Source organism: Arxiozyma heterogenica (assembly GCF_036370985.1).
Source record: "Arxiozyma heterogenica strain weizmannii chromosome Unknown scaffold_20, whole genome shotgun sequence".
In the NCBI taxonomy this organism is placed as follows: Eukaryota; Fungi; Ascomycota; class Saccharomycetes; order Saccharomycetales; family Saccharomycetaceae; genus Arxiozyma; species Arxiozyma heterogenica.
The window spans coordinates 273,390-300,655 of NW_027042673.1; the positions used below are offsets into that span (position 1 = coordinate 273,390).

The window sequence follows — 27,266 nt, forward strand, 5'->3', positions numbered from 1 at the left end:
TAATTGAATTAATAGATCACTTTATTCTTTTACCTAACCAGAAATAAATGATGTGGTATGAAATAATCTAAAGTTTAGCAATTATTCAGGAAGTGCGAGGAATATCAAGCAGATAATCTTATAATTAAAACAATAATTGATACAATCTGATTTATATTCAGATGTTGTTGTCCTTTTATATGTTTTCTGGAACTCAATCAACTATTCACCTTGATACATTAATGGATTGGTAATCCATATCTTCATTATTAGTTGTAATAATGTAATCGAAGAACATAAAACATTTAGGACAATAGGTTATAATGGCGCAGTAGAAACTATAATGAACATGGTGCAGATAAACATAATATGTTATGGTGGCACCGTAACAAAGATGTGTGAACACGCTGCATACTAGGTGGCAAATGGACACATTGTACTTAAAACACAACAAATAACTTTGGATTTGGATAGGATGTTACATAATCTCAGTGACATTACCTCATTATCCTAAAAGATAGAATGTTGTATTATGAAGTAGTGAAATTCTTTGTGTATTTCAGGGAAGCGCAAATAATATTAATAGTTATTCAAGTAATCGAGACAGTAATCAACTATAGTCGATGATATAATTACTAAAACGGTCTTATATATTGAGCGGCTTTAACGAGCTAATATATTTATTCAAAGTTACTTAACTTGTTACTTGCTTGTTGTTCTCTTTTTGTTCATATATAATATATAAATTATTTACAAGAAACGGTTATGGAAGATGATCTTTTATCTCCAGAAAACGTTGTCCTTTTATATGTTTTCTGGAGCTCGATCAATTATTCAGATTTGTATATTAACGAGCTTAGTGATTCAATCCTAAAATTTATTACATTAATTTAGTGGATTAGAACTGCACCCCAGTTCTCTAGTCATGGTGATTAGTAATACACGTGGAACTTATTAAAACAATAGGTAAATTCTAGATTTCCCAAAATCTTATGTAATCTAATCTTTTTATTATGCAGCATCTAATGTTGTAGCACGTGTATGGCTTATTAATACAATAATTAGTTCTAGATTCATTCAGGATCTTATGTAATCTTGATGGTTATAACTATTCTATTCCACAGCGTAGAATGTTATAGTTTGGACTTAGGACCAATTTTTTTAACAGTACTATTGAACGAATAGTAAGGGCAATAACAAATATATAAGAACGTTATATATAACTAAGAGGTTAAGGGTTTTATTGCTTCTTTTTATTTTTTCTATCTATGTTTATGTACAACATATAGATTATTTACGAAAAAACTGTTATGGAAGATGATCTTTTATCTCCAGAAAACGTTGTCCTTTTATATATTTTCTGGAGCTCGATCAATTATTCAGATTTGTATATTAACGAGCTTAGTGATCCAAACCCTAAAATTTATTACATTAATTTAGGTGCACTAGTGGATTAGAACTGCACCCCAATTCTTTAATCATGGTAATTGTTATTATTCTATTCTACAACATGGAACAGCAGCGAAGGAGGGTTGGCCGAGTGGTCTAAGGCGGCAGACTTAAGATCTGTTGGACGGTGTCCGCGCGAGTTCGAACCTCGCACCCTTCATTTTTACACCCTTAACCCAAGAACACCAATTTTTATAATACCTGCAATAGATGAAAATCCTATTACGAGAGATATACTCTTCTAGACACTAAAATAGATAAATATAGCTTAGTTGGTTGTCTATATATGATGTATAAATTATACTCTACATAAAGAGTAAACTGACATATACAGATATATAGATAAACATAGTTATATAAACAAGAAAAACAAGAATGTCGCCGTCGACTAAAGAGTTCATAAGATCATTTATAGTGACATCAGGATTTCATATGTCACAATACCCCAGTATAACTATGTAATAATGGATTTCTGATAACGGTCGGCATTAAGGATAATAGTAACAATGAATCACTTGGATAGATATAAGATATACACTAACTCCATATATTTAGACATAATATCAATGTATATCTCTAATTTACTAGCACTAAAAAATAGATATTTATATACATAATATCTATTCATCTTTATTTCATCTCCTTTCTTAGTTTGTTTTGGTCACTTTCCTTTACTTGTGTTGGTTACTCTTAATTTTATATGTTTATAAAATTGTCTAAAACGGGGAACTTGCAAAAATTTTACAAATTAACCTTGTTAACATAAACATAAAGAGGTAATAAAGAAAATGCATAAGCATATAAAGTAGGAGTGACCAACAAAAGAAGAATCGTGAGTAATCAAGAATAAAAGAAGGATAGACAATTAAGTATATACGTTATTATTATTACTAATTCTAAATTGAATATTGTTAGAAATTCATAACCACCCAGTTATCACTGCTGGAATCAAACGTTCTAGAATAAATAATAGACCAATTAGATTTTAATAAACATTAATTGATAAGCAAAAAGTGGAGAACGTATTGTTTGCTTATCAGTAGACGTAAGCAAACTTCATCATAAATTTGGTGCCGTACGTAAACGAGATAGACCAGATATGAAAATATATAAAGCCAACATTTTTTTCATATCATGTTTCTTCCCTTGCTCATCTTCTATATTTTAGCATTATACATTATATACATAAATAAAAAAAACCGAAGAACTTTATTATAATTTTGTATACTAAATCTGTTTAATATAATATTGAGAATGTTTACTATATATCCAATGACTACAGGCGCTCGTTCTCAACAATTACATTGATTAGCGTCACAAAATCTATTATTATATTTATTATTTATTGTTATTCTTTGGTTGTTTCTCCAAAACTTGTGTGATTTGATCTCAAATAGACACTAACTGACCTTCTACATCTTCTACGAATTCAATTGTTGGTTTTCTGCTACCTAATTTCCTAGATTCACCTATCTTAGAAAGTCCATCCCTTTGACGATCCCAAATGGAATAAAAGATACCTATAAACCTCTCAATATAAAGAGTGGAGTATGACTAATGGTGCTACACATAAAGATAACATTTTGTAAATTTTGGACTTATTGGGTTCCATCTTGACAATATAATCCAAGTACCTAACTAACATCTTGTTTAATCTTTCAATTTGTCGATCACCCTGAGAGCTGTTTACTTTGGAGAAATTTATACCGATATCTAATCTGGACATAAAATCTTCTAATAACGAATTTGTTAACTTTTTATTGCAATCTAAGATTACGAATTCTAGAATAATATACTCTAATACAAATTTAGCTAAAATTATTTCTGCAATTTCTAGGGAAGAAACGCCCTTGGACAAAGATATAGTTACAGCATATTTAGTCAGTCTCTCTGTAATTAACATAATTTGTTCAAAGGGACCATCTATTTTCACACCACTCATAAAATCGATGTAAACTGCTTTAAGGCTTGTGATTATTGTGTATATTGGATGAAAAGCACCAGTTAGTGGCTAACGAGAATTCTTCAAGGCTTAATAACTATGACAAGAATTAATAAACTTTAATACATAAACTTGCGTACCCTTCTAATGATAACGCTAAGCTAATATGATCTGTTAGCACCTCAAAAATATGCTATATCCAAAAAGTGACAAATCCTTAATAACTCTAATCTTAATTTATATGGAATAACCAATCTATTTCTAATGCCTCTGTAACAGCCGTAACACAAAAACATCTTTTGTAGTCAATAGTTGATGATAATAGTCCACTAATCTGCGAGATATTATTTTCTCCTTTTAAAATCTCAATACTAAGTGCCAAATGATGATCGTCCTTATAACCTACTTCAATTTGTTTTGATATTGATGCTTGAACTGATCCTATTATAAAGATTAATATTTTAATTGTTTCTCTGAATAAATTGTCAGTAACACTTATTATTCCTAAAATATAGATGATTATTAAATGGAGCTGCATTCAAAATGGCACCCAATTCTGTGGTCTATAATTTAACCAATACTTTTTCATAGTAGGTTCTAAAGACCTAGAATCCATATATAATTAAAATTATCTACCCTCCAAAAGATGTTTCCAGTGTCTGAAGGCATGAATTATTGCAAACAATTCTTTTTTTCTGATTGGCCTATTTAATTCATAGTTTTGTAAAGTCTTACTTAAATATGTAACTAAACGAATGACTTTATTTTATTTTTTAACCAATTAATATTCGTTTTCACAACGATAAACTTGTGTAAGGATCTAACAATAGCGCTAAAATTCGTAATATAATTTCTGCAATAAAAATATAAACATGAGAATTGTTTAATATTTTTAAAAGACTGAGGAGCAAGCTAATTTACTGCTTTGAATACCTTTGACAGAAAATAACCATCATCATAATAACAAAGATAATAATTATGAACTGTATCCAAAATTGAACAATACACCTGACTTTCAGGGAAACAACAATACAAACTCCATACAAAACTACTAATAAGTAAATGGAACGTAAGTTGGCAAATAGTGTTGGACATGAAGAACTTAATAGAAATATGATTAAAAATTTATCGAAAATTAATGAGACATATGTCATGAATAAACTTAATCAAACATTAACAACAGAGAAGAAATTAGAAGTCAATAAACACATACTTTTAGAGGATGATCTTAATACAACAAAGTAGGAAACTAATGTCTTTAATATGAGACAAGAGAAAGAAAAAACAGAAAGAAATATTGTTGTCAAACCAGAAGTGTTAAAAGTAGAATTAAATAATAATAAAGTTTTTAAACTTACTCTATGCCATAAAGAAAAACATCCATAAACTAAAACATCATAATTTGATCAGCAAATCCTTTGAAGAAATAATCTACATCACTCAAATCAACAAATACTGAATTATATCAGATATTTAATGATGATATTAAGGAATTCTTGAAATAGAAAATAGAAACTTAACAAAAGAAGGAAAGAGAACTTGACAACAAAAAGAATAACTTGTAACAAGTTCAAGAACGAGGAAAATAATTAGAAATTAATGGTAGGTACCTTGTTAATATTAAGAAGGAATATTAAGAAGATTTTTAAAAAGGAAAAGTTTATTCATTTTATTACTTCTAAAGGAAGATGAAAAGAGTTCACACCTAAATCATGGGGGAAAGAAAGTGTGCTTAAAAGAAAGATCAGAATATCATTTTATAAACAAACTATAACTGAGAATTAAAATCCAAAAGAAAAAGTTAAATTTATTAAAGCATCCAATAAAGAGTTGAAAAATATAGTTAATATGAAAGTGATTGATCTAAATATTGCCATAGATAAAAGTAAAATACCAAAGGATAAAATCGTAGGAACAAATTCTATTTTTACGATTAAGAGAGATGGAACTTATAAAGCCAGAATTGTTTGTAGAGGCGATCAACAAACAAGCAGTAGTTATAATGATATTGAAACATCCATTTTAAGTCTTGATTCATTGCGAATTCTATTGATTATTGCTAACAATAAGAAGATGAAATTAAAGACGTTAGATATTAACCATGCATTTTTATATGCAGCTTTAAATGAAGAGTTGTATATGCAACACCCAAAAAATGCAACGAAGGTTACTCCATTAAGAAAGGCTTTGTATGGACTAAAACAAAGCCCTAAAAGATGGAATGAAACCTTAAAAGAATCTGTAAATGGTATGGGTTTATATGATGATATTTACTCACCTGGATTATTCGTTTCAAAGGATGGTAATTTCATGATAGCAGCATATGTTGATGATTGTATAATTGCTACTAGAACAGATCAAAAATTAGATGAATTTATAAATGCATTGAAAAAACAATTCTCACTAAAAATAGTTGGTGAAATGAAAGATATTATGCTTAATACAGATATTCTGGGGATGAATTTAGATTATGATTATAAAAAAGGAGAGATAGCATTAAGCATGACTAGCTATATAAAGAGATTAGAAAAAGAATATCCAATGATATTAAATGATAAATTGAAAGACGAGATGATTCCAGATATTGATAAGTTTAAAATAAATCCCAAACAAGATAATTTAATCATGACGAAAGATGAATGTAAAAAGAAAGTAAGATATCTACAAGAATTAATAGGCAAATTGAACTATATTAGGTCTAGAGGAAGAATTGATATAGAATTTGCAGTCAGTAAAATGGCTCAATTAGTTTTATATCCTCATAAAAAGGTAATCGAGATAACAGAACAGATATTAAATTATGTTTATAAAATAAAAGATGTGAAGATTGTTTTTAAAAGAGAAGAGATTCAAAATATTTTGAACATTACAGTGCTTTTAGGTGCTTCAACAACATCTGAATTTGATCTTAAGTCAAGATGTGGTGCTTTAATATGGTTAGAGAACATTTGCTTTCATGGGTTTTTCAACTCTAAACTAATATTCGACTGGTTAAAACGAGATTATTTCAAAGTAAAATCCAAATACTTAGGATAAAAAATCAAATAATAAGATGAAATTAATGAAATTTAGAGCTCTCGCCATCCATATTAATGACAGACATCATTAAGTTATAAAAGCCTGCTTTCTTTCTGGATTAAATATTACAAGTCCAATAACTTTCGGTCTCGATTTAAAATATCCTTATTTCGGTTAATTCGCTGCAGGATTTGAATTTGTTATAATATTAATATGTGGATTTACATATTTAAATACTCCCTTTATTTCACACTTTAATAAAACAACTTGATCTTCCCCCTATAGTAGAAGTATCTAATCCAGATTAAATTGATGACCTATACACTATAGTCGATTTTTTAAAAAGTCCACCATGAAAATTTTTGCCTACCCACAAAATAACACCAAATCAAGATTTTAAGTCAAATTCAGACTTCAATAATACATTTATAATTGCCACAATAATTAAATCACTTGTGTTGTCTCTTTTTATTGCTAATCCAATATCTCTATTATTGTAAAAATATTTCAATAATTTCTTCACTACCTTAGATTACCTTGTGATAAACAAATAAAAACTAATTGTAATAGTTTGACTAAATCAAATTCTATATATAGTTCTCCTCATGTTCTAATATAATTAAATTTTCCAATTAATACTCAAGTAAGTTATTTTACCTTTCCTTTTAAAGTGGATTTATCCATAATCAGTGTTTTAGTTTTTGGATTTATGCTATAACTATGAATATTTGAAAGACTGGTATTTTTCTATTTTTCCTCTCCACTGAAATAACTTTTTCATAATTTCTCATAGTTTCCTCAATATAATTTTTTATATTCCATTGTAATATTCCTTTTTCTCCATCATAATTTAAGTCTAAACCCAAAATATCTGTTTCTAGTTGATTGTTTATCATAAAACCCAGTTATTTTAACACAAACCTATTTTTTTAATAGTCATGTATTTTTCTAAGATATCTTCATCTTTAGTTGCAATAATATAATCATCGACGTGGGCAGCTAACACGAAGAATTCGCCTTTAAATACGAATAAACTAGGAGAATAGATAGAATTGCAAAATTCTATGTAATCCTTAAACTCTTTCAACAAAATAATTGCAGTTCTGAAAAATTTTCTTTAAGGTCATACATAGGTGTCTTTAATAGTATAACAACTCTATTATTCTGCGAATGTAGAATATGAAGTCCTCCATTCAAAGCAACATATAAAAATGCATGATTTGTGTTAAATGTTCTTAAAAACATCTTCTTAGTGTTTATTACAATTAGAATGGTCCTTAATGATTACCTATCGAAAATTAATATTTCTATTTCATTATAACTCTTACCATTTTAATAACACCCCCTAAAACTGATATAGGATTCACAAGTACTATCAATTTTGCATATAAAAACGGTATTATTATTCCCTTTGAATTCCAGGCCAACCTGAATATTTAATGTATTAATATAATGTCCTAGTCGTTTAATGTTGTCTGAAACAAATATATCTTTAACTCTTTAACAGATGATCTTATCTCTCTAAATTAGTCCAATACTAACTAGTAATGCTATGTATAAGAATTCTGATTCTTAGAATATACCAAAGCGTTGTCTAAAATAACAGCAACAAATTTCCCAATATATTCACATAACACACCTAGCATAATCATCTAAAATGTCAAAAGTGCACTTTTCAAAAAGAAAAGCGTTACTCTTTTAATATACGGACTCCATGTGCTAGTAGAAGCTTTCTAGTATTGAACATCGATGCTAACCAGAATATGATAGTTAACACAGATTGAATCCGACGTGAAAAACAACCCTTAATAGTAGTTTAATTTAATTCTCTGAAATCACAACACAATCTATGAGAACTATTTTACTTACAAACCACACAGGAGTACCATATGGAGTTATTTTAGGACAAATTCTACCTTAACGAATTAATTTATCAATCTGTCTACTTACCTCTTATTATTCTGAAACTGAATTAATGATTGTATTCTGGCTTGTCTAATTTCCCCCTTCTTTTTAGGTAACAACTTATTCATTTTTCTAATGAAAACTAACCAAATATTAAGGTCCTGAACCTCTACATCTACTCTCTTAAATGAAAAACTGTCAAATATAATTTATCTTATCTGAATGAAAGGATTAGCTGATTTACACTTATCAAAACTTTTCTAAACCTTATTCTAGAGTTTAGTTTCTGATACCTGTCTGCGTATTGTTTTCATACTTTCAAAAGGTAAGATCTTTAAGATTGACGTTGTCTAATATAAAACTGAGTCCTCCACTGACCGGCTATATAAACTAGACTAGACTACAGCAGTTTTAAATGCTCAAATAGTTCCTGAGATTTTATCTGTGTCTTTAACCTAGTAAGAACCATCTGTCTGAACTATCTGCAACTTTAATCTGTTCATTAATTCCTGACAAAGAACTGGGTTATGTACCACAATCAAAATTTACTACTACATCTTGATTGTCAATTTTCATTGTTTCTTGTACATGTAGATAAATCTCTGAATTCTTTTTAATAGTTAACCATTTCGTCCTTAACAGTCCTTGCAGTTTTTAAAATTCGGCACTCTCATAGTTCTTTGACTTACTACTGGCAGAAAAACTCTTGGCAGTTAATCTGTTACCAGTCTTACGCCTATTTACAAAAGAATATAATGTGTCCATATAATATTTTTTATTACAACTAAAACACCGAATTGACGCAACACTAAATCTAGTTTTATTGTTGTTTCTAACTGACTTTGGCAAAAAGTTAAGATACACTTTATCATTAGTTGATAGATCACTAATAGATATACCTAATACACCTGAGTCACTGACATAACATCCAGCTCTATTTAAATAGGTATGCTACGGAAAAATCAGGTTAATATCATCTGTTAACACAAAACTTCTACTTTCTAGTGGCAATAATACAACTGAAAAGGTCGTAGTATAAAAGAAATAAAGAAAAACTCGAGAAGCCATGTTTTATGTTTCAGCGAGAGCCTTGAAAAACTCCTCAAAATCTATAATGGAACACAAAGATTGTAATTGCAAATAAACTTACACTTAATTTAGTCGAGTGTCAAATCTTTTACCCATTAAGTCTACTAATTGCTCAATTAAACTAACTGAATATTCACCTTCTTTAAATTTATCTAAAATAACTTTTCTCAAAGTTAGACTTGCTAATTCAACTTTATACCTGAAATTCAGCAATTCGCTTTTCCATCTAGCATATGTAACATTTCATCCATCTGTCATAAACCCTGAGAAGCTGGAAACTAATTTAGTTAAATACTTGACGATTTCATAATATGCAATTGATAGTATCTCTTTGGCTATGCTGTACTTAGAGTCTTACTATTACTAAACTTGGTGAGCTAAATCAATGAAGCCTAAGGGACTAAAATACTAGACCCTTAATATTGGAGGTAGCAATTAAAGATTCAATTTTGTGATTACTAACCACGAGAATCTTTAACTGATCAGTTGGAGTAATTTTATTAGTTTGCAGTACGTTTAAAAACTAGATAAATATCTGAAAGTGTAAATAAAATAACTATCCATGATATTACTAGATCTTTTAAACTAGAGAGCCATAGAATGTAATAGATGACGACCTATTACGGGAGAAAAACTCTCCCAGAATATAAAATATAAGAAGCAGTTCTTGGCTGCTGTCCTTTATGCACGATACTAATAAGGTGTACTGCATACAAAGAAAAATATAGACAAATAGTTGTGTACAACAAACAGTTATAAACTTTATAAATATGAAAAAAAAAATATTGTCGTCGAAAAAAAAATTTTTAAGATCGTCTATAATGACATTTGAACAGCGAATGTTACACAAATAATGATTTCAGCAAAGTACTTTCAAATTGCACTGTAATATAAACTGTTTGGATAATACACAAAAGCACAAGATACAGTAAGTAGTGATAGCATTGCTGAAGTTTCTATGTAAATCAAACAGACATATATGGAAAGTTGAGAAAGACCATTTATTGTGTTATGGTTCCTGAGGCTATTAAAGGATTGTATAAAAAATTTTTTAACACAAGTGACAATACCATACAAGATAAAAGAAAAAAAGAATATGGTAATCTTAATGAAATTAGGTTCCAAAGGAGAATACCTAGTTCCATAAAAAGATATCGTATAAACAGAAAATCTTTGAATAAATGTAGAGTACCTTTGAAACAGTCTAGAGATTCTTTATTGTATACACTTAACATAGGCAATTCTTTGAATCATTTTGTTAAAAATTTAAAATTCATCTTTTCTAATGATGCAGAAAACATCACCAATATGAGGGTAGCATGTGAGAATTTTAGTTTATTATCAAATAATTCAAATGCTATTCATGATAGCAGTTATATTAATAGAAATAAAATAATACGAGAAAGAATTAGACAAAGTAGATCTTTTAAAAAAAAGTTGGCAGAAAGAGATTATGATCGAAGACAGTTAAATGCATTGAAGAGATCTTTACTGAGGAAAGAGAAAGACCAGTCTTATTCTTATGCAAGTTTTAACGACTCTGAATTAAATAATGACAAGATTCTATTATTACAAAGACAAAATAAAAGACTGAAGAAAGAATTACTGCAACGAGAATCTGAACTAAGAATCCTAAAAAAAGAATTAAAATTTCTACAAAAACATACTAATTTTATTAACAGAGATACAATACCAAGTATACCAAATACAAATTCTAATGATATTAATAAAATGTATAAAACTAATCATAATATAGACAAATACTATCCTATTGATAATATTATAGAAGAAAGAAGTAAATCATTTTCTCCGGTTCAAGTCGATTATTCACAGTATTCCAGGTAATCAAATGATCCAGTAACATACGCTTTTCAAAAAAAAGGTACATAAAAACATATATCTTATATGTATTGTAATATTAAGTCTTTCTTTTCTAACACCCACAATTTCAATGGTGTATATCATTGTCATTATGACTATCAAGAATCATATATGATAATGTTCTAACCTCACGTACTGGTGCTTTATTCTCTAAAATAAAAAAAAAGACATTAGCGTCTAGATCTCCTCTCAACAAATAATCTTTATAATAATTTAATGCCTTAATCATGAGTGTGATAATCTTTGGTTCACTTTTAATAGTAACAATCATTTCATCACAAATATCATCTATTGGATTCCTATTTATTACATGATTCAAAATTTTTTCATTGTCCTTGAAATTATTGTCAATTGTTATTAAGTGTTTGTTCATACTCGAACTATTGCCTCAAATTCAATCATGAACTAATAAAATTCAATCAGAATCTTTTAAAAGATTACTATATTTTACGATTCCTCATGTTGTAATAAATGTTATGTAATCACTGTTATACATGAACAGAAAAAAAAGATTCTTTCCGACACATAAGGGTACTTTGGTAATGATACAGACTAAACTAAATCGTTTAAGTATGTGTTCATATAATCAAAATTTTGAAATATTTATTACTTTTGTTATATTAGATGAATAATTATCTATGTTGAATGACATTTTCAATAGTTTTCATCTATTTTTTTAAAAAACTCTAAACATAGTTAATGATATGTCTTCTAACAAAGACCAACGTACATGTATAACACCAAATGTTGAACTACTAATTATTATCTGTTAAGGTATTAATATCAAGGGCACTCACAAAAAAATTTCACTACTTTACTTTTTTTTTGTTTATTTTATCTTCAAATATAGATACCTTTTTCTAAGCTATGCATCACTTTTTTATCACAAAGACAATTACATAAGAACTGTAAACGATATGTGATAAGCAAAAATATAAAACTATTCAAATAACATTAGTATATTCAAAAGTTAGTTTAAATGCGTGGAGTTTTCGAGTAAGAACGCGGAAAAAAACAAACAAACGATAAATCATAATATACCAATCTATCTACATTTCTATATATATATATGTTCAGCTATTCAGCCATGTATAGATTCAAGTATCTTGAAATGAATATTAATGTGAAGAAAAAAAAGAGTGGAGAAAGAAATATTAATAACAAATGGGAAAAGGCACTAAAAAAAAATAAAACAAAAGAGAAATAATTCTTTTTTAAAAATATTACTGCACTGCAAAACGAAAATCAAATTAAAATATTACTAGCATATAAACTAATAAAAATGCTATTTGTTTTTGGTTATAGAAAAATTATTAGTATGACTATTGTTTTTGTTATTATTTACAGAATAGTTTTTTTTCCTATTTTCTTTGCTTCCTCCCTTTCTTTCTTTAATTGAATTATCATTGTAGCCCAATGAGCTAAGATATCTTTACAAATTTGGTGAAATTCTTCTAATTTATAATTATTAACAATCACTCTTAATAATTTATGTAATTTTGTTTTTCTTAAAGTATTCAAATCAAAAAATGGGGGTTCTGTATCCAGATTTTCGTATATTTTGTTTAGTAATTTATGAGACTCTTCGATTCCTTCAATAGTTGGAGGTTCATCTCTTTGTATCAAATTTGCTTGAATTCTGCGTCGAAACAAAGATGCAATTTCAGTTTGTCTTGATATATCTAATTTTGAATGTGATCTCTTTTTAGTGGTAGTAGTCTTTGATTTTATATTTGCTATACCATTATGATCTAATTTAAGTCTCGAATTTCTATTTTTAGTTGAAAATTCTCCACCATCTTCTTCACCTTTATTATCAAATTTATCATTATCATTATAGCTATTACTACTATCATTCTGTTTTTCTGTTAACATTTCTTTTGTAATAAATGGGTCTTCCCCATTTATAAGAGGACCATTCAGGTCAATTTCATCAGAATAATCATTTAATCTATCTTCTTGTATAAATTTTGCCGTGATAAAGGATTCTAAGTCAATATATTTTTTAGCTTCTTTATAAGCAATGAACAATGCATCATTCATAGAATTGGCATTACTATTATTTTTCAGAGTAGAATCTATTAATTTTGGCGTCAATGCCGTCAGTTTATGCGGGAATTCCCAGTAATATGTTGGATCATTGAAAAAGGAAACAGCAATTCTTTCAGGTTTTTTTTTCTTATAAACGTCATTTCTAAGGAATCTTTGGGGAAAGATCACAGCAGGCCATGGTGGAAAAGATCCAACTTTACAAAGCACCAAGTCTCCAGTTTTCCAATTATTAATATTGGCATTAACATTAACATTAGCATGACTATTATTATTACTATTGTGCTTAGCTCTTTTATCTTTATGACTGGTCATGATATCAATACTCAAAATCCTAAGAGGCACACGAACATTATCAGATTCAGAAAGGACCGAATTACTGAGGCTTCAAAATAAAAACAAACTGCACAGAGACAGAAATTTTTAAAAGAAAATCTCCCTATGCAAATCTCTTTTTGTACTTCCTTCATATTTTCATATCTGTCTTTTCTAACAATTTCGAATTTTTTTTCTTTTTTTTTTTTTTAGCAGACCCAAAAAAAAAAAAAGGAACAAGCACAGAATCTCGAAGATTCCGCATATATTGCGCCATTATTCCGCCACGGTTTATGTATCGTATTCATGTTATCCTTGTTATTACTATTATTTGATATTATCGCTGTTATTATCATTATTATTATTATTTAAGTGACCTTATGAAAATGAATTAAATCAATAATTCTGATAAAGGTAAAAGAAAAAAAAAGAAAAAGAAAAAGCAAAAAGAAATTTTATCATCACTAATACTCTTCTTATCTCTATTCTTCTTTTTGTAGATTAGTTCTCTGCAGAATATCTTGGACAGTCGACTCCAAATCAGGAAATTCTTCACTGATTTTCTCTGCCAATGAGTCTCTTAACAGTTTCAACCCATGCATCTTGGCCCTTTGATATTGATTCGATCTTCTGATAGCTTCTACGAATTCTCTTGTATAAATATCAGGATTTCGTCCATCCTCAATGTACTGAACCACTTCGAATGGAATACTAACTTTTTGTAAAGTGGACTCCGGATCATTCGAGACCTGATTTAGTTTGAAAAGACGGTCCACATTACGTTTCAAATTAGTGATCATTCCCTGAGTAGCTTCTGGCGTACCAGGGAAATCATATATCGATACACCCAATTCTATAAATGATTCTATAATTGCTGTTATTTGCTGTTCTGATTGACTTAACTCTTCATGTAATTTATGTAAATCAACGTCTTTATTCACATCATTTTGGTTGGTATTATCTTTTTGCAAAGTGTTAGTATTCATTGTTTGCCAAACGAACAAATAGATCTCTTCACAGTTATCCCTTGTATAAACCGTCTTGTTTAATGAAACAGCCACCTTGGTTCACCAATCAAAACAATGTGGCATACATATCAACGCCCTTTTTCAATGAACTCCAGTTTATTCTTCAATCCAAAGGATTTCAAATAGAAGAAATCTTTCCAAATGAAAAAAAAAAAATAGTAAACAAATAAAAAAAAAAATGGAAAAATAGAAAAAAAATCATAAAAGAAATAGGAACATATTTATACATCTATACCCAAATATATATACATGTATATACAAAAATATTTGTGTAAATGAAAATATAGATAAAATCAATTAGAAATATATACATAAGCATATACATATATATAAAATAAAAAATAATAAAAAAAAATTTTTTTTTAAATAACTCAACTCAAATCAATCAAAAAAGAGAATGAAAAGGAAAAAAAAAAAGATGATGAGATAGAAGAGATAGATAAAAAAAAATAACAACAACCAATCAATTAATAAATCAATTAAAAACCTAATCACTTTTCATATCTTATAATAAAACACATTTCTTCTTCTTCTTTTTATCACCGTTATTAGATTTTCTTGCCTTTCCATTATTCTTAGACTTCCCCATTAGGGAAGCTCTTGTAGCAGCCTCAAAGACTTCTCTAACACCATAACCTGTCTTTGCAGAACATTCATAGTAACCAGTAGCACCGATTTGATCGGCTACAGATTGACCGTCAGCTGATGTTACAGGCTGTAATCCAGCTTCTCTTAGAGTCTCTATAGTTTGAGGATCATTTCTTAGATCTACTTTACAACCAACAAGGATAATAGGTACACCTTGGCAAAAATGTAAAACTTCTGCAATCCACTTTTCTTGAACGTTTTCCAAAGAATCTGGCAAATCAATAGAAAAACAAATCAACACAACATTGGAATCAGGGTAAGATAATGGTCTTAATCTATCATAATCTTCTTGACCTGCAGTATCCCATAAAGCCAATTCAACACGACGACCATCCACTTCTACATCTGCAACATAATTTTCAAAAACTGTTGGGACATAAACTTCAGGGAATTGACCCTTGGAAAATACAATCAAAAGACATGTTTTACCACAAGCACCATCACCTACTATAACCAATTTTCTTCTAATACTGTTTCCAACTTGTTGTGACATATTTTATTATTATTATTATTATTATTATTATTATTATTGATGTATTGTTGATTTATTATTGCTAAATTAATGATATAATATTGCGTTAATACTTATAAATTTCTAACACTTCTATTATTTGACAAGTAGTTACAAATGGAGAATAAAACTGAATATAATTAAATTAGCAGTGTTTAGACAAAAAAAATAGACCAAAAAATAAAAGAAAAAAGAGGATTAAAAAGGATCTAATGACTAAATTCACCTTACAATATGGACCAATCCTTAACTATTATCCCTTGTTGTCTTTATTTGTTTATTCTATGTATATGTTTTCTTCCTATTAATTTAAAGCAATAAATAGTACAACAAACGTCGATTAATAAGCAAATCAATCAAAGCAGATAGGGAACTAAATGTGAAACAAAATCAAAGAACTTCAAAGGGTTAACACAGCATTAACAACACCATATCTAGCCAATATTTTTGAAATCAACCCAACCAAGAGTTACAAATGGTTCTTGTGAAAGAAAAAAAAAAAAGGAACAAACAAACGAACAGAAAAATAAAAATAAAAATAAAAATAGGAAAAAAAAAGTTTTTATTTTTGTTTTTGTTTGTGTCCCTAGCCCTCTATCTTTCGGGTTTTACGTGTTCGTGTGTTGTGACACAAAATGCCAATAAAAACCGAAGATAAAAAAAATGAAAAGAAATTTTTTTTGTTGCTCAGCCCTCTTCAGGCTTTTAGAGACGAGGAAATTGTTCTAAAAATAAAATGACACACAATCTGCTAGGCAGCATTCAAGCAATATATCTTTTGTTATATCTCACATCTCAATGTACAATATACATACGTATAAAAGTATTCCTATTTAATAATGTCATTCCAATTATGTGCGATCAGCATTCAAAAAAGTATACTGAACATTATCTGTATTTTTTTTTTTTTTTTTTTGTATATTTTTCAGATTTCTGCTAACTTACTTTCAGCCATTCCTTTCTTATTATTTCTTTCTTCTTCTCGAACATCTTTTATATTAGAAGGGGTTACTTCAGTAATAGTACTAGTACTTGCAGTAGTTCCAGTAATAGCAGAAGGTGCAAGTGATGATGAATTATCTCCCAATGTGGATGTACTTGGAATTTTTGATTGTATCGATTTCTTTCCATCACTAGCAGTAATTAATTTAGAAGTTGGACGTCGTTTCAGTTTAGTACCTAAAAATTTACCCGTGTGTTTCAATATAACGCGTATGAGTGTTTTTCTTAAAACATGGATTATATCAATGAATTTCATAACTTCATTCTCAAACATTACTTTTGGGAATGTAAACAAAAAGTCTGTCACATTGATTAGTCGTTTCTTACCATGCCCATGATACGATATGTTTAACTTAAACTGATTAACAACTAACTTCTCAATAATCATATAATTCATTGACCTTTCCACCATTTCATCCAGTTCGGTGTTTAATCCATTTTCTTGTCGCAATTGTGTAATATTCACTCCCTTATTGACAAATCTTGTGTCATCCTTTTGGTTCCACTCAATAAATTTCTTATCTAAGTTATTATCATCTACTGTGACATCTTTACCACGTAATTCCTTCAATCCGTCACTAATACTATTAATATTTAACCATGCCACTACCTTTGTGACCATCTCATCCTCTATCTGGATCTTTAAAGCAGATAATAATACATTAACATTATTGATAACTTTAATACCACCCACTGGGGTTTCATATTCCCACACAATATTTACCAATGGATTATCAATTCGTTCTCTCTGTAACTCATTCTTAACACATCCTTTTAATGTAAGTTTACATGTCTTCAATATTTTATTGTGCTCGTATGGTCTCAACAAATACTCATACTTAGAATTATTTTCCAATGTCAAAACCTCCATAGTCTCAACATATATCTGATTTTTCACCAATCCATTAATATTATCGGATTTCTTAAATATCAATTTATTAACATTAATATCAATAAAATCGTTTCTATTATTGTCTAATAATTTTAAACGAATTTCATTGATTTTAACCCTTAGAATATGCCATTTATCTTCATCATAATTAGTAATTTTACTCCCTGTCTTCCCAGTCTCCAATACTTGATACAACATATATAACCTTAATAAATGATTCTTTCTTTCGTTGTGAATATTAGAAAAATCAATACTCGATATATCATCCAAAGTATGTCTTCTAAATGAAAACTCTTTTTCCAAACATGTCAATATATCATAATTATCATAAAGTAATTTCACCGATTCAAGTATCGTTTCGTAATTATTAAAATTAAATCCAATAGCCATTTTATCGATTTGGCTATTTAATTCTTTCTTTTCTGGTTCTTCATAATTGGTTAAATTTCGATATATTTTGTACAATATCGAAAAATTCTTTGATGTAATCGTTAAGAAAACGCGTGGCAAATGGATGGTTAATTTATCCTCTAATGACTTCCTAATTTTTTCATAATTATTAGAAAGAGGTAAAAGTGTTTGTGATTGCACCACTGTAGTAACATCACTAATTACTTTAGCCTCACTTAATAGATCGTTTTGAAAGGTTAACTCAACACCTAACCATGGTGGCCACTCAGCACCCTTAACTTGACCATACGAATTCAAATCAAAAAATAAGGCAGACTTATCTTTATATTTCTTTCTATCCAATACAAAAATGTTTGCATTATTAACAATACAACCAAATCTTTTCAAAAACCTCTCTTCATAATAAATATTCACATCATCGTTCTTCGGTTCAAAGGATATCATTTTATTAATAATATTTGGTGCAGTAACAATAATACATGAATCAGGGTCCTCCTCAGTGGTTAACTGAACTTGTGGAATAACAAATTGAATAAAATTGTTCCTATGAATAATTCCGTCAACAGTCTCGGGTAAATGAAGAATTTTATCTTCAAGTAATTTAATACAATTTTCGGTCAAATCAAGGTCATCATTATAATTAATATCAAACGCTTGATCTTCATCAGATTTACGCTTGCCAGAAAAGGAAAAGGATTCGTTAGATTCTCCATTTATTGTATTTATGCTATTTGCAGATTTATTGAAAGTTGATTCATCATTAGTCTTCTCTTCTTTTTCTTTCTCATATATTTTCTGTTTAATTAGATCTTCAAACATTCTAAAGCTTTTTCTAGATGACAATGAGGTAAATCCATTAGCTAAAGTTAAATAATGGAAAAATTTCAATAACACATTTCTAATGTTTTCATTCCACTTTAATAGCATATGATAAATATAAAATCTATTATCAAATAAACTTTTTGATTTAATGGATCTATCAAGTATTTGCATACTTCTAATATTATATGCCCTACCATCCTCTAACGCACCATGACGTTTGTTGCATAATGTATTAAAATCATCTGCCAATAACTCTAAGTTCTTTAAACCAATTTGTACCCTTTGCAATAAATTTCCATAGTTTTGTTTCTTGTCAGTATCTGTTGTTACAGACAATTGTTTCTCAACAGTTGTTTTATATTTTTTCAAGCTTTGAATTCTTGTTATAATCATATTTGTAGTTATTCCCATCTCTTCATTTAAAACACAATTATGTGAGACAGAGTTAATAAATGGTTTAATTGGCTTATATGTGACTGGATCCAACTGATATGAATCGCCAAAACTTGCTGATTTGTCATACATGAAATTAGGAGCAAATACAAATGGCCTGACATAAATGTATGGTAAGTACTTGTAAATATCAACAAAAAACGGTTCTTGGAAATCAGTGAGATCAATCCATGCCATATCATTATCAAATATGTCATATTTTGCATCTTCTTTTTCTTCAATATATTGCAATCTGCGGAATTTACCATGTACGGTACGAACGTCGATATTATTCATAATAATTTTACCTTCATGAAATTTTAACTTTTTTATTCTCTTTCTGACACCTAATGTAGGATTATAAGTTGTCAAAAGTTCCTTCCTTTGATGTAAATCCATAACAAACTGGCCTGTCTTGCCTTTTAACCCAACATATTCAATAGAGCTTAAAAAATTTTTTCTTAAAACACGATCTGCATCAACATTATGAACCATGTATGAAATAAACAAAGGTCTAGTATCTGTATGATAAGAAATACTATATATGTGTTCCCCGAACTTTGGAGCATTGTTTTGAATATTAAACAATTTCCCACGTCTAACAGGAAAATTGCCTGAAAAAGTTTTCCACCATTTAAAAAAAATGTCTAACGTTGCAGGACTTAGTTGCATAGCATTATAAGCAGAATCTGTTTTCGATAATAAAGTAAAAGACATGTGAATGAATTCACTTCTGAATCCAGCATAAGAGTCATGTTGCTCTAAATTTGCAACATAGATAGGATTGGTCAATCTAATGTCATAATGAGGCTTTGAATCAAAAGTTCTATTATTGAAAGATGTGCTTCCAACCATACGTTCAAAAACCATTCCCAAGTTAAAGATGATTCCACCTGTTAATTTAATAGCCGTCTTTTCTATATATGCATCCTTAAAAGCATTGATCTGCATTATTTCATCCTTTTTCTTTCTTAAATCAAACATATAATAATATGATGCAAATCTTTGCATGTTAGTATTTTCCTGGCTTGGGATAAATATTTTATTAGTTGAAGGTTTAAACCAGACAAGTAGAGGCTTTGCAAAGAAGTTTGGAATACCAAAATACAGCTGGTCAGCTGTGCATGATAAGAATTCTTTTGGGTCTTCTTTCTTATTAACATTTAACACAACATTTCCTCCAAATCCTAAAACAAAACCTGCATCATCCCCACCAATCTTATATGGACTTTTACTACCTTTCATAACAACCTCAAAATGACCACCACAAGGCCATGAAATTTGAATTCTTCCATGAAACAAGTATCTAATTTTATCCCAAAACCCTGTTTTTTTTGAAGGGTCTAACGGTGGTTTCGAAATATTTTCTAAGCATTGCATTGTTTGTTGAATTGCAGGTTGGTATGAACCACCTACTTGTACCTGTGTCGTTTCTTTTGTGTAAATATTAAATTTTAAATCAGTAAAAAATTTGATACTGGTCACAGTTCTTGGAACTTTCAATGAATAATATTCGTCTGTATTTTCCATAACAATGGAAGGAACTAATGGAACGAAGATTGTCCTCAATTCATGATCTGATTGAATCATATCTTCTGCAATAATTATATCACCTGCAATTTGCAAAGTGCATTTTTCTCGAGATTGACTAGGTAACAAAGGTGGAATATTAATAAACGGCAATGGATAATCACGCATATGCCATCTAATTTCAGAAAAACATGCATTGATATTAAAAGGAATCATGATTGAATACTTTGTGTCTTTAGGGACTCCCTTACCAACATTATAGATAAAATTTGAAATGTTTTCCATTCCACAGGAAGGTCTACATATATCAACATTAATATCTTCCATAATTAATGTTGATAAAAAGGGATAAGTCGAGAAATCCAATAATTTTTGAGACACATTTTGTGGAAGTACACTGTAGTCGATATTTCCCCATATAAATGAGAAATTTTTTTCAAATAATGCTTTTTCTTTATAACGAAAGGATTGTATTCTCCTAATCCATGATGTAGATATATTTGCCTGAAGTTTGTCATAATATTGTTCGATTTCCTCTGTTATGGCTCCTAGCAAATTAGTCCGCCTATCGTTAGCTTTTCCATCAATATTAAATGATGTCTTGATCAACGGTTCATTAAAAGTTTTCTTTTGTCCATTTGCACGATTATAGTTAAGTATTTGTAATCTTTTTTTTTTAATTACTTCACTAACCGTTTCATCTCTTTTAGTATCTATGGTATAAAGTGTTCTCAACTTTTTTAATGATAAATCATCAAATTCGCGTATTTTTACTAACCTCTCTCTTTGTTCTTGTAAGCCTATTTGGAAAATCATATTTAATTCCGCTTCAAAAGGATCATCCATAATACTCATTATATACCTATTGGATTTTAATTTAATTTTTGGCACAGCATTACCTGATGTTTCACTTGGAAAAATTACTAGATTATTTTTGGAAGTCTTAAAACTATATACCATTTGCCTTAGAGTTTTAATTACGGTAGAAAAATTATCAATCAATTTATGAAGTTCAAAACTGTGTGGTACAGACAAATGCCAGGATTCATTTTGAAGAAGTATGGATGGAGAAGAAAAAACAGCTTTTTCATAAGTCATATCTCTTTGTGCCTTTAATTCATTAATCTTTGTCTTTACTAAAAACTTATTGATCAATATAAATCTTTCCCATAAAGAAGGTATGGTTGGCGATTCAACACACATTCTTAAATATTCACCAGTAAGTTCAATATTGTTTATATTTTTAATATTCATAAAAAATGCAAATAATTCAATTTTTGCCCTTAATCCATTTGGAAACGACAGTATTTGATTAAATGTTTCTGAACCAAATGTAATGTCAAGATAGGACGATATATCTTTCCACTTTATTAACCTCAAACATGATTTTTTTTGGCTTTGAGCAATAGCCATTAGATATTTTTTAGCCAGAGACTCGTGATTACTTTTAACACATGAAATACGGAAAATTTGATGTAATGTATGAATACCCGAAATTACAAGAAAAATATTCATTAAAGATAGTACAGACTTCACTTTTTTATTGCTAATTTGTACAATAATTTTTTTAGATTGGTTAGTTTCAAATCCTTCAACACTTGGATAAACCATTACAGATAAGACAGACAATCTAGAAACAGTTCTAGCAGTCAATTCATTTGTTGAATCTGGTGCATCACCTATAACCGTACATGTGATGTCATCAACTAATATATTAAACGACCATAAATAACCGACTTCTGTTGATTCATTAGTAGAAATATCATCCAACGAATCAGTATCATAGTGTCTATACGTTGATATTTCTCCACTTTTAACCATACCAATATATGTATTGTCATATTTATTTTTCCACTGTGTATAATTCCCTGAAAGAGCCATTTCCAATTGGTTCATTGTGACGCAGAATTTTCTTAATCTACCATCCACTAAATCATGTGAACTTTGCGATTCAATTGATGAAAAAACATCAGGAGGCATAAAAACAGACCGAGCCCCTAGTAAAATTTTAAAACTTTTTATGTCGATCTTAAAATAATCAAAAAATTGAGGTAAAGCTTGAAATAAAAATGAACCAGGGTCAATAGCTTCCTCTTCAAAGGTTCTACTTAGCAAAGAACATTTGTCTTCAGAAGTTTTTATCTTGGAGGCAAATTTCTCATATAATAGTTTAAAATAGTTACGCTCCACATTTGCCATTTGACAATCTAATTTTTTGACAATTTGATTCAACATGACCATAGTGGGTAATTCAGATAAATCTATATCTAAACCATCCAATGTACCTGATAATGCAATGATATGTTGTGGATTCATCTTAATATAGTCTTGTAAAGTCAAACTCTTGAGTCTGAAAAAAATGTTTTTATATGACTTACCTCTAACCTGATGTTGCATCTGCAACTCTAATAGTTCGAAATTTAGATGAGATTCATAGACAATTGCATCTTCTTTATATATGTGAATATCGTTATTACTGATTAATGGAATCTCTTTGCAATTTCCTTCAGAATCACAAAGAGTTCTGCTTGAGGTGCCAATAATCAATAGAGTGCAAAGCCGCATAATTATTACATCTTCATTATCATTAATGATAAAACGAGGTTCATCAACAGTAATTTTCATATTAATTAAAGGTAAGAAACTTTTGAAAAATGAAAGCATGATATTTCTCTGATATGATTTGGTTTTATCATCACCACAAGTAACTTTAACTGGGTCATCAAAAACTTGTTTAAAAACTTTAATGTTCTTTTTAAATGATTTCAAAAATGATAGATTTATAATATCAATTTCAAAAGTTGGTGATGATATATTACCCTTTAAATTCAAAATACCGTTTTCAATTGTATTGCCATAATCATGTTTAAATTTTTGAGAGAAAATGTTGGTTTCACCGAACAAATAGATACTTGGAATTTCAAGGAATTTTACTAATTTTCTATCAGCAGCAGATTGTCTTTTCATACATAAACAAATATTAAAGCGAGATAAAGTCAAACTTAGTTTTAATGGGGTATCGTTATCTTTGAAAATCAATTGATAACCAGGCATTCCGGGCTTGAAACGAGACATATTAAATGTTAAATTGGAAGCACATATATGGTAACTTAAAAAATTGTTAACTTCTATAATTCTTTTATTAGTAGTTAAACCATAATCCTTCATAATCAATCTATCCATAGTTATATTAATTTCTTCAATCAAAGATGTAAATGTGTATATTTCTGTTAATTTTTGAATTATTTGTAATACTTTCTTTTCAACTTTTAAAGCAGGTTTACATATTCTATTATTTTCAGTAGTATCGTCCTTTTTTAAAGAGTTCAAAAGTTTCATTGGCAACAACAATTTTCCAAATTTCATATCTAAGATAGTGTCATTAAAAGCTATAATGGATTTATTAGAACCCTTTATAGGTTGAAAGAATAATTTATTCTTCAACGTTAAATATAATTCAGTACAAACATTTTCATTATCCAAATTTGCACCTCTAATTAAAATATCAAAACAAACTGTTTTATCTTGACTAATTTTATTTGTGGTAGTAGTGGAGTTAGTAGATAATTTTGTTTCAGAAAATGTAATTATAAAAAGAAGCACTACCAGGTTAAAATTTGATTCTTTGACATATATATGATTCAATGCCAATCTGAAATCATCAAACAAAAATTTCAGTATGGTATAATGGTTTGTTACCCACTGAGGTACCATAATTTCATTAATCAATTTTTTTGTCTTGGGTACTATATCATCATTTCCCACATCAAATAATTTAATTTTAGGTGCAAGCTTATTATTATCATTATTATGTGGAAGTTTATTGATATTCAAACCACTAACCACAATTTTCCTTTGTAACAAAATTATTTGAATATTTTTAACTTCAATAATATCTTTGTAAACAAACCCGAATTTAAATTTTATTGGATTAAAATACGTTATATTAATACCAGTTAAGATATAAAGAAGGTATTTGAGACTTGGTAACAGGATTAATATTATCCATAGCCATTTTGGTATTAAAACCAAAAATGACAGAATATTAAGGAAATATTTCATGAGACAGTGAATTGAATATGCAGTTACAATTTGGAATATATATATATATATTTGTAGATATGTAGGCAAAATAGTAATAGTTAAAATTTTCTTTCTTTTAGTTTAATCCCGTTTGTTGGTTTTATTATGTTCAATAGTAATATGTATAGTACAGAGAAGCTACTGTAATTATGGCATAGTTAAATTATTGGTAGCAAACATGCATACATATACAAATATACACACAAATATATCTATATATTTATATGTGTATGTATATAATGGCGTATTACCTGGATATAACACTGAGATTTAAAGAAGTGTAAAATCCGATGCAGTTATGACATAGTACAATTTATTGTTTGTGTTAAAGATAGAGAGAGAGAGAAAAGGAAAAGAAGGAAAGGAAAGGGGAAAAAAATCGAAAAGGAGAGAGAGAAAGAGAAATTTGTTCTTCAGCACAGAAATTTCGAACTCCCGCCCTTTCCCCATTTTTTTCCGATGCAAGTACTATAACTTAAATTTCAGGTATTCTTATTATGATTATTTTATATTGTTACTATTAGTAAATGTTCATACACAGCAGAAAGGTCAGTTCTTTTTTATCTTCTTGAGCTATTCCTTGTACAATGGCGACTCTTCTTTGGACTCTTTCCATTATGACAAGTACATTTTGAAAAAAAAAAAAAACAATTAAATAACATATATTAAATATGTCAATGTTTGTATAAAAAGCTTATATACTGCTCATCTTATAAAACACGAGGAAGCAAATGATGCATTATACATTTATCTATAAAATCAAATCCTCCGGAACAACTTCAATGGAATATCCATCAGGATCCCTTAAGAAAGCCAAATTCTTCATTTTACCTTGATTCCATTTTGGAGCCCATGTAATTTCGTCACCATAAGTCTCTTCAATGGCTTTACATAACTCAGCAGGGTTTTTCAAACTGATACAGATGTGACCATACCCTTGAGGTTTATCATTACCGTTATGATAATGGAAATCTTCATCATTTTCAGTGCCCCAATTATGTGTTAGTTCTATGATACCTTCCAAAGATAATCTGTCGTCCGTTGGCTTATGATATCCTAAGAAATAATTAGTAAATTTGGCATTTGCATGTTCACTTTTCATAAGAGTGGTCATACCAAGAACGTTTTCATAAAAATTGACAGATTTGACTGGATCTTTGACTCTGATCATAGTGTGGTTAAATCTATATCCGGTAAGATCTTTATTAGAAGCATTGGATGTATCGTACTGAACTAATTCAATCCAGTATCCATCGGGATCTAAGACAAAGGCGATATTTTTCTGTCTACCATCAGTCAATTTCTTTTTAAAGTCCACGCCAATGGATTCTAATCTTTTGCATTCGCTTTCAATATCGTTTGTAGTGAATGCAACATGACCGTAGCCACGATATGGTTCGATATTGCCGTTATTAACTTTATAATCAGGATCTGATTCAGTACCCCAGTTATGGGTGAGTTCCAAAGTACCTTGGATGGAGAAAGGATTTAGGTTACCGTTGCCATCCTTTGGAATTATTTTCTTATTATTGTTGTTGTCATTTGTGAAAGTAAGGAAATATAGAGAAAATTTCATGTCAGGGAAATCCTTACGATTTAATAGTTTCATCCCAAATTTTTCTTCATAGAAGGAAACACTAATTTTTGGATCTTTGACTCTTAAGCATGTATGATTCAACTTCAGAAATGGATCATTTTGAGCTACTTCAATTACTTTTTCAAAGGACATATTGTTTTTTATTTACTTATGTTAATATTTTGCTATATGACTTTTTTGTGTACTCTTTCTTATTTTTGTTAATCAACAAATCACAAATCAATTGTTGTTTGTATAGCACGTATGTTTATTAATATACAAATGAATGAATAAATGAAAGTATTTTATTTTTATAATGGGGAAAAAAAAAAGAAAGAAAGAAAAACAAAAAGAAAAGACACTAAGAAAAAGGCACTATACTAAAATGGATTTTCACCTTCCCTTTTTCTCCTTTTCCCTTCTCTTTTGAAGACGGAAATAAAGCTGTGTAGAAGTACCTTCTAAACTCCGAAGAGGATTTTTAGTGTCATAACGTGGACGAAGAAAAGATACATTGGCATAGAAATGTTACGGGCTTCGGTCGAACCCAAACAATATTTATATTTACGTCGTATTTGCCGTATGCATACTAATATATCACGATGGACCCGTACCAGAGATCGAAGAACCAGATTAGTGAGCAGTACAACTTGTTCTTCTAAGATGCTTTTTGGGTACGTGATCAACAGAATCCTGCTGTGTTC

At 29.1% G+C, this 27,266-nt stretch overlaps 8 protein-coding genes and 1 non-coding gene across 9 annotated transcripts; 3 read left to right on the forward strand and 6 right to left on the reverse strand.

The window, feature by feature from the left end:
• The first annotated feature begins 1,505 nt into the window (after nt 1-1,505).
• Nucleotides 1,506-1,588, forward strand: PWA37_002407. The gene has a single exon. It is a non-coding gene; the product is annotated as a tRNA-Leu (tRNA).
• A 3,630-nt stretch (nt 1,589-5,218) lies between these two features.
• Nucleotides 5,219-6,406, forward strand: PWA37_002408 (uncharacterized protein; the record flags this gene model as incomplete). Its single annotated transcript, XM_064858977.1, has 1 exon — nt 5,219-6,406. The coding sequence occupies one exon, from the start codon at nt 5,219-5,221 to the stop codon at nt 6,404-6,406; it is 1,188 nt and encodes a 395-aa protein (XP_064714193.1).
• A 1,065-nt stretch (nt 6,407-7,471) lies between these two features.
• On the reverse strand, nt 7,472-7,633 carry PWA37_002409 (uncharacterized protein; the record flags this gene model as incomplete). The annotated part of the gene is made up of 1 exon (XM_064858978.1): nt 7,472-7,633. The coding sequence occupies one exon, from the start codon at nt 7,631-7,633 to the stop codon at nt 7,472-7,474; it is 162 nt and encodes a 53-aa protein (XP_064714194.1).
• A 2,760-nt stretch (nt 7,634-10,393) lies between these two features.
• Nucleotides 10,394-11,227, forward strand: NBP1 (Nbp1p; the record flags this gene model as incomplete). The annotated part of the gene is made up of 1 exon (XM_064858979.1): nt 10,394-11,227. The coding sequence occupies one exon, from the start codon at nt 10,394-10,396 to the stop codon at nt 11,225-11,227; it is 834 nt and encodes a 277-aa protein (XP_064714195.1).
• A 1,377-nt stretch (nt 11,228-12,604) lies between these two features.
• On the reverse strand, nt 12,605-13,627 carry PDP3 (Pdp3p; the record flags this gene model as incomplete). The annotated part of the gene is made up of 1 exon (XM_064858980.1): nt 12,605-13,627. One exon carries the CDS (start codon nt 13,625-13,627, stop codon nt 12,605-12,607), a length of 1,023 nt encoding a protein of 340 aa, XP_064714196.1.
• A 482-nt stretch (nt 13,628-14,109) lies between these two features.
• Nucleotides 14,110-14,613, reverse strand: NUT2 (mediator complex subunit NUT2; the record flags this gene model as incomplete). Its single annotated transcript, XM_064858981.1, has 1 exon — nt 14,110-14,613. The coding sequence occupies one exon, from the start codon at nt 14,611-14,613 to the stop codon at nt 14,110-14,112; it is 504 nt and encodes a 167-aa protein (XP_064714197.1).
• Nucleotides 14,614-15,160: 547 nt separating this feature from the next.
• Nucleotides 15,161-15,796, reverse strand: RHO1 (Rho family GTPase RHO1; the record flags this gene model as incomplete). Its single annotated transcript, XM_064858982.1, has 1 exon — nt 15,161-15,796. The coding sequence occupies one exon, from the start codon at nt 15,794-15,796 to the stop codon at nt 15,161-15,163; it is 636 nt and encodes a 211-aa protein (XP_064714198.1).
• A 943-nt stretch (nt 15,797-16,739) lies between these two features.
• FMP27 (Fmp27p) lies at nt 16,740-24,965 on the reverse strand (the record flags this gene model as incomplete). The annotated part of the gene is made up of 1 exon (XM_064858983.1): nt 16,740-24,965. One exon carries the CDS (start codon nt 24,963-24,965, stop codon nt 16,740-16,742), a length of 8,226 nt encoding a protein of 2,741 aa, XP_064714199.1.
• A 772-nt stretch (nt 24,966-25,737) lies between these two features.
• Nucleotides 25,738-26,715, reverse strand: GLO1 (lactoylglutathione lyase GLO1; the record flags this gene model as incomplete). The annotated part of the gene is made up of 1 exon (XM_064858984.1): nt 25,738-26,715. The coding sequence occupies one exon, from the start codon at nt 26,713-26,715 to the stop codon at nt 25,738-25,740; it is 978 nt and encodes a 325-aa protein (XP_064714200.1).
• Nucleotides 26,716-27,266: the final 551 nt, after the last annotated feature.